Here is a 13,778-nt window from a genome sequence, read left to right on the forward strand (position 1 = left end):
GTAGGAGAGTAAAATATGTTCAAAAGGGGATTGGTAAAAAAAAAAAAAAAAAAAAATGAGGACTACTTGCAAATTTGGTATTTTTGCCAGAAATTTGAAGTCCTTATTAGCATTTTGCAGGCCACATAAAATGATGTGGCGGGCCGCATCGGGCCTTAACTTTGACACCTATGCACTAAATTGTCCTTAGATTGGCTCTCTCAATGGCTGTTCGACCCGGTGTGCCCTGCAATTGGCTGGCAACCATTCAGGGTGTCACCTGCCTATAGCCCAAAGTCAGCTGGGATAGGCACCAGCAAGCCTGCGACCCCTGTAAGGATAAGCGGCTATTAAAAATGGATGGCTGGATAGATAAATACTTAAATAAATAAATATGGTACACATGTATTAATGGACCAAATATGTTATGTTTAAAAATAAAATTGGTTGTGTTCAGGTGAATATTTTGACAGTGGTCAAACCATGACAGTGTGTCAAACCATTTTTATTCCTCTCTGTATTTTTTCTGCGTGAGTCTCAAGCTCAATGTGTAAATATTCAACAGCTCCGTACTGGTCACAAGTTGAAGTGGACAAGAGTGGGAATGTGCTCATGAATTGTGGTGGCAACTGCACACACTTTTAGATGATAATTGAACGTGACAAAACAACCCAGGAACCATTACAATGCTTGCCTTCAGCGTTCTATGACATCTGGTATCATGCTAACTGCTCTCGGTTTTGGGGCATCTGTTGGAAGCAGGCACAAAAAAATATTTTACATCACTTCTGAGCTTTTATTGAGGTAGGATTTTGGTGTTCTTTTTACATATACAGACCTATTATTATTAAAAGGGACAATGTTCAAGTATCCCTATAACTCAGGTTGGTTCCAGACTTACAAACACTATCTTATGTAAGATGTATCCATTCATCTATTTTCTTAAGCTGCTTATCCTTACAAGGGTGGCAGGCTTGCTGGTGCCTATCCCAGCGGACCTCGGGCAGTAGGTGGGGGTCACCCTGAACTGACAGCCAATCACAGGGTACAGAGGGCCAAACAACCATTCATGCACCCAATCACAACTAAGGAAAATTTATTGTGACCTGCCATGCATATTTTTTGAGTGTGGGAGGAAGCCGCGTGGGCTTGGGGAGAACATACAAACACTACACAGGAAGGCCAAAATGGGGTTGGATTTGAACTCGGGTCCCTGAACTGTGAGGCGGACGTGCTAACCACTGCGACACAGGGCTGCCTTATGTAAGATTTAGATAAATAATTTCTGCCATTCCCCAAAATATCTTCAGAGTATCTTAACACTGGATGGATATTAGTGTTTTGCATCATTTTATTGTAATGTTAACATCTTCCTTTGCGGTGGCACTATACACTCCAATGCACTAGTTTTTTAGTAGTGCCTTTCAGAAAAAAAACTGTGCTGCCCTCCAATGCCTTATATAATAACATAATATTTAAAAAATAAAATAATGGTAAAGGAGAAAATCCCCCAAATGTTTTCACAAATTATTTGAATTTATGTGTCTATACAGCACTAAGATAATGATATATGGATATTTATGGATTCCATATTTGTCGGTTTTCCCAAAGCTCAAGTAATGAATAAAACGAATGTAATGAGAACTGGTCTGCTTGCCTTTAGCTGTCAGCGTACACTCATGTTAGGTCAAATGAGTAATCGAAGTACAGGCCAACTAAATCACCAAGGTTATGCTTCATCAGGGTAAATGTCTCCAAAATGCCACAGTAAAAGGCTGATGAGCCTAAAAAGGCATGCCGTGTGTGGGTGTGTGTGTGTGTGTGTTGGTTTATTTGTCAGGGCACAGAGATATTTTGGGAAATACCCACAAACATACAGTATAGTTTGTATTAGGGACAGGCAGAGATTGACCCCTAGTGGTGTTAAAGCACCTACCCTTTTGGCCATGTTTACAAAATTACAAAACAGAAGCCAGACTTCTTTTTCCATCAATATTTTAAAAAATAGATATGGCCTCTTCCTTCACTTTGATCTTATGCAGGACAGGTACCAATAGGTAGACCATACTGTTGCAATTTGTCAGGTCTTCTCTGACCCAGAGCATCAGACCGAAAATGTGTGCAGTTACTGGCATTGAAAAGTAATAATGTCTAAAATGAGTGCATCACTGAAAGAATTACCTGACTACTGGCCCAGCATCTATGCACACAAGGTGGAGGAGATTTTATTTTATTTTTTTAATTAGACCTTAAGAAGGGTTTTTTTTGTTTTGTTTTGTTTTTTTTGTAGAGATCCGAAAATAGACATTTTAGTGATTGGCTGGCAACTAGTTCAGGATGTACCCTGACGGCAACCCTGGTGAAGACAAGCGGTTAAGACAATGGATGGAAATATATGTACAGTGGCATGAATAAGTATCTGAACCTTTTGGAATTTCTCACATTTCAGCATAAAATCACTATTAAATGTGATCTTATCTTTCCAAAATGAATAAAAAAAAACGCAGTGCTTGCTGTCTAAAACCATCAAAGTATTTAAAGGTTTTCATATTATTAATGAGACTAACATGCAAACATTGAAAAAAAGGGTAGTAGTAAGTTATTTAGTCCTTCTCAAATAGTGAGGCAGGCACCCCTATTTGTATTTCTTTTACTGGGCAATACAATCATTTGTTTCTATTAACAATCTTTTTTTTTCCGGTTATCTTCTTTTGAGGGATGGGGGAGGGTCCGCGGCCTAGCCGCAGAGGGTCCATGAAATCATTTGTGTGTTTTGGAACAGTTAGTTTACAGTATATTTTAACAGTTACAGATATGTCCCTTGTTTGGCTTCGTCTTTGTTTTTTTGGCGGCATCTCTGGCCGCTGTTGACAATGCATTTTGTGGTGGGGAAAGACAATGAGGCATCAGTTGGGAGCAGTTGCAGTCAGTGCGCATGCGTTGTTCCTTCTCTTTGTGAGATCTGGCCCACAAGCATCTGTGAGTTGTGTTTTCTTTGTTTATTTATGCTAACATGCCCAAAATTAGTAGTTTGTTGGTCCAACTCATGACTGTAGATTACGTGCTTTAGAATGTTAAATAGTGTTGCCTTGTGTGTGTTTGTCTCATTAGCATTTTCGTTTGTGCTACGTATTTCCTTTTGGGAAATATGCAAATGTTTTGCGGTGGTAATCATACCCGTTTGTTTTTCATACTGAAAGGAATATTATTTGTAATTCAGTTATATGTAGGGCTGCACGATTTTGAGCAAAATAATAATCACGATTATTTTGGTTAATATTGCGATCATGATTATTAATCACGATTATTCATCATATTTGGTCAAACATGTCTATTTATTGCACGTTTTTTAAACAAGCAGTGTATATACAAACATAGCTTCAATATTTAATACAAAAGTGCTGTCCGTGAAAATATTGTCACATCCCAGAAAAGTGAAAGTTCTCAGTAATGCTCTTTTTTACGGATCTACCGTGAAGTGCACAGCAAGCTCGCCCCCTCCCCTCTCCTCTCGCGATTAAAAAGAAAGTGGACTGAAAGTCCATACCATACTCCCTCCATACGTTTGTGATGTGGTTTTTAAAGCAGCCCCCCCGGACAACTCCTCCGCCATGTTTTCTGCCCAATGATTAATGAAGTCCCTTGCGTTTGTCCCCTGGCGGTAGGATGACTGAAAGTGCTTGATTTTACATATGCTGTACAGTGCTACGTAGCTGCGGCTTTTTAAATGTTAATATCGTCGATTATCATCTTGAATAATCGTGGCAGCCAATATCGAGATCACGATTAAAATTCAATTAATCATGCAGCCCTAGTTAAATGGTTGATTCAATCAATGCAATTTGTGTACATTTAGTAAGATATATCATTTTTGCTTATGGGACTTACCTAAGTTTTGTTTGGTGTACGGTATTTTCTCTTCTTTACAGTTTTATAATGTAAATGAGTGAGAGCTGTACTACGGACACAACTAAAGTAAGAGAATTATTTTCATTTGCTGTTCGCTGTCTGTCGAGCTTAGAAAATTTGCTTTCTAAAAGGGGTCCCTGACTCCAAAAAATTTAAGAACCTCGTGTCTAGAATACATTCCGAAACCGATATAGATTTTGATACAATATCAGCAGAAATGAAACATGCTTTTATTTTTTTAGTGCTTCAGAACTCAGCTACAATGTCTTTATTTTATTTTAATGAACGTTATTCCCACACAACTGATATCTTCCACTCATTACTCCATTAACGGACTCACACGTGTGGTTGTTTTGATCACGTGGGCTCTGCATGCTCAATGCCAACACTGCTGAAAAGAAGCTTATGTAATATGAGTGCTAATATTGGAGATTTTGGATGTAGACCAATATAATATTTTGTTGTTGTTATTTTTTTTTTCTCTTGATAGATAACAGAGATCCGATATTAAGATCAGATAGGGACACCCCCAGTAATTTGACAGCTAAGTACTTGGTGTAAAAACGTTGCGAATCACTGTTCTCTGTTAAGCCAAAATATGTTTTGTGCAATCTAAATATTGACAACTTTTGTGTTTTTCTTTATAAAACAGTGTTGGCCAATGTAAGGAGGTTGACCATGCTGCTAGAACACGACAGGTCCCAATGTCTCCTTCTGACTTTCTGGACAAACTAATGGGGAGGACATCTGGATATGATGCAAGAATAAGACCAAATTTTAAAGGTATGACTTTAACCAAGCTGGAAAATACACACACACACACATACATACATACATACATACATACACACACACATACATACATACATACATACATACATACATACATACATACATACATACATATATATATATATATATATATATATATATATATATATATATATATATATATGTATATATGTGTGTGTGTGTATATATATGTGTGTGTGTGTGTATACATACATATATATATATATATATACACACATAGTGGACCCCCAGTTTGAGCCATTTTTTTGGGATACGACAAAAAGTCCTCCTCAAACATGGCGGTCAATGTGAGTGCGTGACTGCGAGTCGCTCCACACTCGCATGTCTATACACGCGTCACCGCTTACGTCACTAGAATGCTGGTGTGCTATAGGTCGGCGTCATGACTAAGATACTGGTCTGGTATTGATCGGCGTTCACAGTTTCCAAAATGGCGGAACGTTAAAGCTTTGTTTGCCTCTGAGTGCTTACAAAAACATATTTATAATGCATTTTAGTGCTTAATTCAAACTTGAATTGGTTAGCCATGATGGCTAGTGATGCTAAAGAGAGAAGTAAGAAGATGATTTAAATGGAAACAAAGCTGGAGATAATCAAGAAATAAAACTAGGAAATAAAATTTAGCTCCAACATTTGTAAATGTGAACGTTTCCACGAGAACTGGCATCATTGTCCTGGTTCCACTTGATTCTCGGTTATTGATGTCAAACTATAAGATGACGTTTGGAACAAGCCAATTATGTACAGTACTGGAGTGAGTACTTTCAGTCTCCAGAGCAGCTCCAGTAGAGCAGAACACAGATCACTGTTTATTCAACTCATTTAGGTAAGTAAACTATTATGTCACAATGCAATATAATATAATAGTTGTTATTCTTCCCTTATAGGTCCTCCAGTCAATGTTTCCTGTAACATTTTCATCAACAGCTTTGGTTCCATTGCTGAAACCACCATGGTATGTACATAGATAAAATTGAATATATATATATATTTATATATATATATATATATATATATATATATATATATATATATATATATAGTTTTCTCCTGGAAGGGCAAAAATCTGGTGTGCATCTGGTGTGCTTGAACACAAATGAACTGTCTTTAAACCCATTCAGAAACATTGGTGGACACGTGATTCACAGTTTTCATATGTTTGCACGTGTACTTGGATCTCATTGTTGGTTGCACGGTCCACAGTCATGGTTTCATGTAAATGCATATGTGTACGCAATCTTGCTCAACTTAATCATTTTACAGGCAGAAACAAGCAAAAGTAGAAAAAAAAAATCATCCATTAATTTTCTGTATCCACTTATACTCATAAGGGTTGCAGCCTTGCTGGTGCCTATCCCAGCTGGCTTCGGGCAGAAGCGGGGGACATTCTGAACTGGTTGCCAGACAATTGCAGGACACACAAAGAATAACCCTTCACATACGCAATCACACCTTAGGACAATTAACCTGCCATTCATATTTTTTTCGGAATGTGGGAGGCAGCCGGCATGGCACACGGGCTCAGGGAGAACATGCAAACTCCACACAGGAAGGCCAGAGCGAGGTGTATTTGAATTCGGGTCCCTGAACTGTGAGGCGGATTTGCCAACCACTGTCCCACCCAGCCACATTAGAAGAAAGAAAGAAAAAAAAACAATAAAATAAAATCTTTAGAGTCAAGTAGTCAGAGATTTTTGTTTCATTTTGCTTTTTATTATTTGAGTGTGTCGTTAGCTTGAACATAGATCAGCAAACCATTCTGGAATACCATTCTTTCCTCGTGAGTTATGAGGAAGTGACGCAATGTGCAAGCAACCTAGAAGTTAAGATGTTTTTGAAGAACGAAGTAACATTCATAATGTGGCTGATTTAAGCACTTGAGAAATAGCAACTTATTTAAACCTTAGAAAGAAGTTAAGTCCAGTGAAATCGTGTTATACCCCTTTTTTTTTGGGGGGGGGGGGGGGGGGGTGATCAAATACTGAACAGACATTCAGTAAAAGTCCAATATTCAAACTCAAATAATCAAAAGATATTTACAATCCATACAGAACACTCTGGTTTTTCTTTTAAGACTTCGATTTGCAAGAAACATGACGTTGACAAAAGTCATTTGTCACATAAAACGATGTGGCGGGCCAAATCTCGCCTCCAGGCCTTGACTTTGACACTTGGCTGTCATGCCAGCTAATAAAAAACCACTAGTTTAATGCAATATCATGAAATGCAATAGATGGGCTCACTGAAATGATGATAGATGCTTTAGTGAATTATGACTCTTCAAACAACTACCGCTACATGAGGCAGCAACATATACTGTACAGATGCTATGCAAAACTAACTACAGGCATATATGAATTTTTGCCCTGTGGGAATGGCAAGTTGGCCGCTGTAACTGCATTTTAGTAAGGGATCTGCCTGTTTTTTTCTATTCTTAATCGCACAGCAGCTACTGTATATCCATTTGAATTCAATGCTGTTATTAGACTCATTTGGAGTCTATATAGTGTAATTCCAGGAAATTAATCAATGAATTGTTCAGACTAATAAGGTCAAGCACAATTATCTTGCGCTTCCGAAAAGTCCCCATATATTTCCAAAAGAAATCATGTTTTTAACCGTGACCAGAATCAGTACAACACAGAGGTGATGACAGAAGCAGAAAGTGATCAAAATGAGAAGGGACAGTCAAGCAGACAGGAATAGCAGATGTGCAGTCGAGACATTTAGTAACTCTGACAGCAAGCAAATACTTTAAGGTTGCAGGAACTCAGGACTCAACGTTATGTTGCACATCAATATATTACATACATCACATTTTATAGTGTCTGCGAGTCAGACTTCAAGTATTGCATCACCATGTGTGACCAAAACCCCTCAAAATCGTACTGTTATCCCTTCTCGTTTCAATGCATCGGCTGTAGTCGGGGAACAAGGAGGGCCGGAGTTTCCCTTGGGGTTATGACCCGCGAACATAGAGTGGAGCCTCTAGCTGACCAAACGTGGTAACGGGAAAGCAGCGTTTACACTCGAAATTCCAATTTATTGCAACGGCGCGCTGTTTTGTCCTCCTAAACCGCTGCGCGTTCTCACTCGGGTGTGAGGTAGGACTGCTTCTGGGGATAGTCGGTTGCTTGGACAAGACTCGCGAGACAATCAGTCAGTCAGCTCATGGGCATTCCTATAAGACACATGATTGGTTCCCGGTGCGACATTGAGTGCAGGAGTTGTAAACCATTCCCGCCCAGCAGTTGTAATCCGTTCCTGCTCTCATTCGTCTCATCTTTCTTTTTTATTTTTATTTTATTTTTATTTTTAGATCATCGCTATAAAATGTTGTTAATTGTCAAAGTCAGATGACAAGCTGCTGCTTTTGTTTGAATGCCAAGTTCACACGCAGGCACATCAAAATAAAAGCAATCCATACTTGATGTTATATTTTGATTTCATTATGGCTGAAGTATTGAAACTCAACCGCCACTGGGTGTGGCCTGTGGGTCATATGTTGCCAAAATGTACTCTCAAGTTTTCAAGTTAATCTATGAGGTTGGTGGAAAATGCACACCAAACAACATCTTGTGCATGTTTCATGACCATGGATTTTTTTTTTATATGTACAAGCTTAACATAAGTCATTCTGTTGAAAAAGCTGTACTTTGCAAAGTATTGAGTCTTGGGTTTAGCAACACGCAGTAGTCTAATGTATGTGTCACACTTGGTACTGGCAATAAGAAAAAAATCTTTAAAAAATGCAGAAATAATACAATTCATTTAGTATAGTAATCTTTGCTTGAAAGAGTGTAAATGACAAGAGAATTGAATGGGTAGAAAAAAAAATACAAATAAAAAAATCACATTTTTCCGTCATCACTGCCCAGCACTGTAACTCTAAACTGTTGACTGATTATTAAACTTGGTTGCGGCATATGGCCAAAAAGGGGACAGCAAATTAAGAGGGTAAATAAAAGGGTCAAGGCAAACACGTTTTGAAAGACAGTTCATACTTTAAAGGACTCCAGAACTACTCTAGGACTCTAGATCAGTGTTTCTCAACGTGGGGTCCGCGGACCCCTGGCAGGGAGCCCCTGAAATAATTTGGGTGTTTTGGAACTGATTTAGTTTATCTTTTAACAGTTGCAGATTTGTGCCTTGTTTGCCTTAGTCTTTGTTTTTTTTTAAGCGCCGCTTCTGGCAGCTTTTGAAAGTGCACTTTGTGGTGGGGAAGGATGGGCTTCAGTTGGGAACAGTTGTTCCTTCTCTTGGTGAGATCTGGCCTGCAAGAATGAGTTGTTTGTTGGTCCAGCTTGTGACTGTAGATAACCTGCTAGCTAATGTTAGTTTTCATCTTCAGCATAGTATATAGTGTTGCCTTGTATTGCGTCTAATTAACGTTTTGTATTAAAATGAATAACACAGAAATTCCATATAAATCACCTTCTTACGCTTGTTATGCCCAGATTCCCATGTAAAGGCAGCCTAGGCTAGGCTAGCTTCGTAATTCTTGATTATGTCCAGCTTCGTTTCCATATAAATCATCTTCTTACTTCTCTCTTTAATATCACTAGCAATCGTGGGAGACATGGCTAACCCATTCAAGTTTGAATTAAGCAATAAAATGCACTACCACTGGCGATAGAACATAGCTTTACCGTTCCGCCATTTTGAAACAAGTGAGGCCGCCCAATAGCAGACCAGCATCTTCGTGAGGAGACGCCGACCAATAGCAGACCAGCATTGTAGTGATGCATGGCAGGGAGGCAATGACGGCAACAGAATATAATTGCAATAACTTAAAAACGCCCCCAGATGGAACAAACAACTCAAAACAACTCAAATACAACCCCTAGGGTCATGACAGTTGTTTTTGTTGCAAAGTGGGGAAAAGACCTAAAAGAGGGGACGAAAAAAACCTCAGTATTCCACACCATAACATGGAAAAAACGTAAGCCAGGGATGCTGTAATCCGGGAGTCCACTATATATATATATATATATATATATATATGTGTGTGTGTGTGTTTGCGTGTTCATTTCATTTTATATTCATTTGTGAAAATATTCATGACTTCAATAAAGCAATAAATTCAACCATTTTCATATATTTTTTAAAATGTAATACATTTTAAATTTGTCAAAATGCGTTTTGTGTCTACAACTGCTTGCTAATGAGGCGATTTAGCCAGCAAATCTAAAGCAGCAGTTTACGTTATAATGTTGCTTTTTACTAAATAATTGGCAGCAACCAGGTGTGGAATTTGCAAATTTTATGACCTAAACTTCAGTTTTGCTGAAAAGTGACAAACATACTTGTTGACAAATTGAATGTGTTGCTGAATGAAAAGGGCAATTATGTTTGGCTTAAATTGTTTGGCGTTTTTTCTTTCAGCAAACATTTGCAATGGAGGTCCTTGGAAAATTCAAAAAGACGTCCCCCAAATTTTGAGAACCCCTGCTCTAGATAAACAGATCCTAGTGACATAACATCACTACACATTCAAATATGGTATAATCTCATGAGAAAACATTTACAGACATCATAACATTTGGAATTGTAGTTTTATAAGAGATAAAATATTGATTTAGCTATTTTAAGTGATAAAACAAAGGTCACTGTTAAGAGCACCTATCTTCGTGATAATTTTTGTGAAACACCTTTTGTTCACCCTAAAAGGGGATATGAATACAGAGTGCATTATTTTTATAATTTTTAGGCATTTTTTTTCCCCCCACATCGTTCTCACAATATTTTAGCCCAGGGATAGCACACTCCCGGTAGTGTGATAACTAAGTGGTTGTGCCATGTTGGACTTTGACATGTAGTCACCATCTGGGTGATATTTCAGCTCCCTTGTGTATTCCTGCAATACTTTCTTTTTGACATGAATGCCTTTGATGTAAAGATCAAAGGGATCGGATAAGGGTTCAGGGATATAATGTTAAATATTAAATATTTGATGTTAGTCACCCAGACACATGCACACGCGAGCATGCACACACAGAAGGCTTAGAGCCAGGTTTGGTCACTGTAGTCTGCACACGCTATCTATGGTAAACAGATTTATTCCTGTTAGACTTTTTTTTTTTTCAATTGCTCACGCAATCCCTCTTAATCCATTCTCTTTGTGTGTGAGCAGAGCACAAAGGGACAAATTAAAATGGTCCAGGTTTGTCTCTAAAGCAAAACAGTTCAAGTAAAAACATGTACACATTTGTTGACTGGTTGCTCATGGTAGCTACTGTCTTTTCTGTTTAGTGGTGATGTATGGTTACATTAACATTTATTCAAGCAGGAATTTAACTAGTCCCTCTAGGATTTCACAATGGTGGAATTCACTGATTTCAAAGCCTGTGTTATTTTCTTTCATTTTCCTTTCCCTGCAGCAAAAGGTTTCAAGCTGTAAGAGTGTAAATATTGTGCATCCTGAATACATGTTTTTAGACTACTTGTAGCAAGCGTGTCTCAGGAAACCTCCCCGGAGTTCCTCGCTTCAAAAAGATTTATGTATATAGTAATTGCACATAGCAGCTAATAAAAGCAAAAAATACGCCATAGTAAAATTTACACTTCAAGATTAAATCAAACCAGCGGCGGCCTGTGCGTTTCACACTTACGCCTAAATTATGCTTGCTAAATTACAAATCACAGTTTAATATAAAAAGAGCATCATTTTATGTATGTACCATGAATTTAATATGAATGAAATAAAATGACAAAAACATTAAAAATGAAAAAAAAAATATAAATAAAATGCTTGCACTCACCAAACCAGCGGTCTCCTGAAACATTACTTCAACACAAAATCCATTCTTCTTTCTTTCCTCAAGAAGACATCAATAACTTGCTTGTACAGTTTCAGTTCCAACAGTAAATCTATTCCTATCGTATGTTTTAATATGCTTTAAAAAAGCCAGAGAATGACCGCTCTACAGAAGCACAGGACACCAGAATTGTCAACGCCAAACAGCCAAGCTTGGTTGACCTGCATAGCTCTGCCTCCTATGCTGAGTGTCCAATCACGTCACGTTCAACGTGAGGCTTCCTAGCTGGCCTTGCTGTCACAATCTCATGATCTGATTGGCTACTGCAACTGTCTATTAACTCTATCTGCCCAACCATAACCCCCAGTGCACAGATGCCCGCAAATGTTGATTCTGAAGCCTTTCATACAGATATCATACAACCTGGTGACACAAATTAGCTGAATTGAACAAAAACTCTAACCCAGGGGTGGGCAACTCCAGCCCTCGAGGGCCGGTGTCCTGCATGTTTTCCAGTTTTCTCTCCCTAACACACCTGATTTAAACCATTAGCTCATCAACAAGCTCTGCTGGAGCTTGAGAATAATCCTAATCATTTGAATCAGGTGTGTTTGAGAGAGAAAACAGGAAAACATGCAGGACACCGGCCCCCGAGGCCTGGAATTGCCCACCCCTGCTCTAACCTAAAACTGCAACACTGGAAGGAGCGTAACCATGGGGATGGAATGACATAAAGAGAACAGAATATGGAGAACTATATACCGTAAATTCCGGACTATAAGCCGCTACTTTTTTCCAAAACTTTCAACCCTGCGGCTTATTCAGTGATGCGGCCAATTTATGTAATTTTTCTAACGGCCGCTAGGGGCGCTCGAGTAGAAAAGGTAAGATTAAGACCGGTGGAATATATGCGTCGAGGAAGAGTGCAACTTCCTGTCTTGTGCATAAATTAAATTAGCGTGAACATACCCTCATCATGGAAAATGCAAAAAGAAAGGCATATGACGCAGGACAAACTCCATTCCAGCTGTGATTCCTGGGGGCACAACAAAGTATTTGCAGCCGCTTGACATTAGTGTGAATCGTGCATTTAAAGTGGCGCTCCGTGTTGAATGGGAGAATTGGATGACCAGCGGCGAGAAATCTTTCACTAAAACTGGCCGCATGCGAAAGGCAACTTTTTCACAAGTGGATCCTGACAGCGTGGGGGAGCGTAAAAAAAATCACCATCACCAACGGGTTCCGAAAAGCCGGTCTGCTGCGTGACGAAGAGGAGGGCACAGTGACAGTGAGAGAGGCTGAGGGAGTGTGGGACGACGTCTATATGACACTGTTTCATTCCACCACTGAGGAAGATGACTTCGATGGCTTCAGTTCAAAGGAGGAAGATGAAGACGGCTTACCGTGATTTTTACCAGTATGTTCTTTTACCAGACCTGTTTTACCAGACCTGTTATACTGTGTTACTAGCGTGTTGCTACCATGTTGCTACCGTTTTACTGCCCTATCACGGGCACATATACATATATATATATATATATATATATATATATATATATATATATATATATATATATCTGGGAAACACATATGTAGACCTGTAGACCTTAACACATTTAAGACAGATTTCCTTTTTTTTTTTTTTTTTTTTTTTTTTTTTTTTTTTGCAAAACATTGAAGTGGATTCGTCTATCCAAAAATGTCACAGGATGGTGATAATTGCAGTTCATGTAAACACAATGTTACTCTCTCTTTCTCTCTTCCCATCTTCCCTCCCCACCCCTTCTTGAATACCAAATTGAAATTGAATATATTATGATTCATTTGATCCCTCAGCAATGCTCATGATGTACCACCACCTGTCCTCAAAGATCCCATCTAATCAAACACTGATTAGTGTTCTGGAGCACTGATGATTAAGAAACTTTTGAAGGAATCACATTCACATCAAATGTCTAAAGCCTAAAGCCTCAAAATGAATTAGTGTGAACATTTTTTAATGAGGCATATCCAAGAAGTACAGCTCAGTAAGCGGAAATAGCGTGTGAGCGTCATTAAAATCCAATTTGCTGTATTCCTATTGTACATTAATATGAAACTGGCATTTGAATAGCAGTGTTTCCCCTCAAATTTACATTGGCAGCGACGGTAGGCGTTCTGAGGACCTTGACTTGCTGATGTAAGAAATGTCATGCAAATGGTCATTTGCAAGTATATTTCGACTAAGATGGTTATGTATCACACTAACCTTTGCACGAATAGTGCTGGAAAACTTCTGACCCCTGTGGAAGAGGATTTCAATTACTAAAAAACTGGTTT

The 13,778-nt window shown here is 38.6% G+C and overlaps 1 protein-coding gene across 7 annotated transcripts in view; it reads left to right on the top strand.

Annotated features, from left to right (window-relative positions):
* The window catches only part of glra3 (glycine receptor, alpha 3), a 46,858-nt gene that overhangs the window by 4,478 nt on the left and 28,602 nt on the right, over nt 1-13,778 (top strand). For 6 of the 7 annotated variants that reach the window (XM_088418695.1, XM_088418696.1, XM_088418701.1 and 3 more), the window contains exons 2-3: nt 4,541-4,671; nt 5,589-5,656. In XM_088418695.1, the coding sequence (XP_088274821.1) occupies nt 4,541-4,671; nt 5,589-5,656 (199 nt within the window). Of the gene's footprint in view, nt 1-3,905; nt 3,955-4,540; nt 4,672-5,588; nt 5,657-13,778 lie in introns of those variants that run through there. The other variant, XM_088418700.1, reaches the window with a different exon arrangement.

The sequence above is a fragment of the Hippichthys cyanospilos genome, chromosome 7 (assembly GCF_059441005.1).
Source record: "Hippichthys cyanospilos isolate Australia breed blue-spotted pipefish chromosome 7, RoL_Hcya_1.0, whole genome shotgun sequence".
Taxonomy (NCBI): Eukaryota; Metazoa; Chordata; class Actinopteri; order Syngnathiformes; family Syngnathidae; genus Hippichthys; species Hippichthys cyanospilos.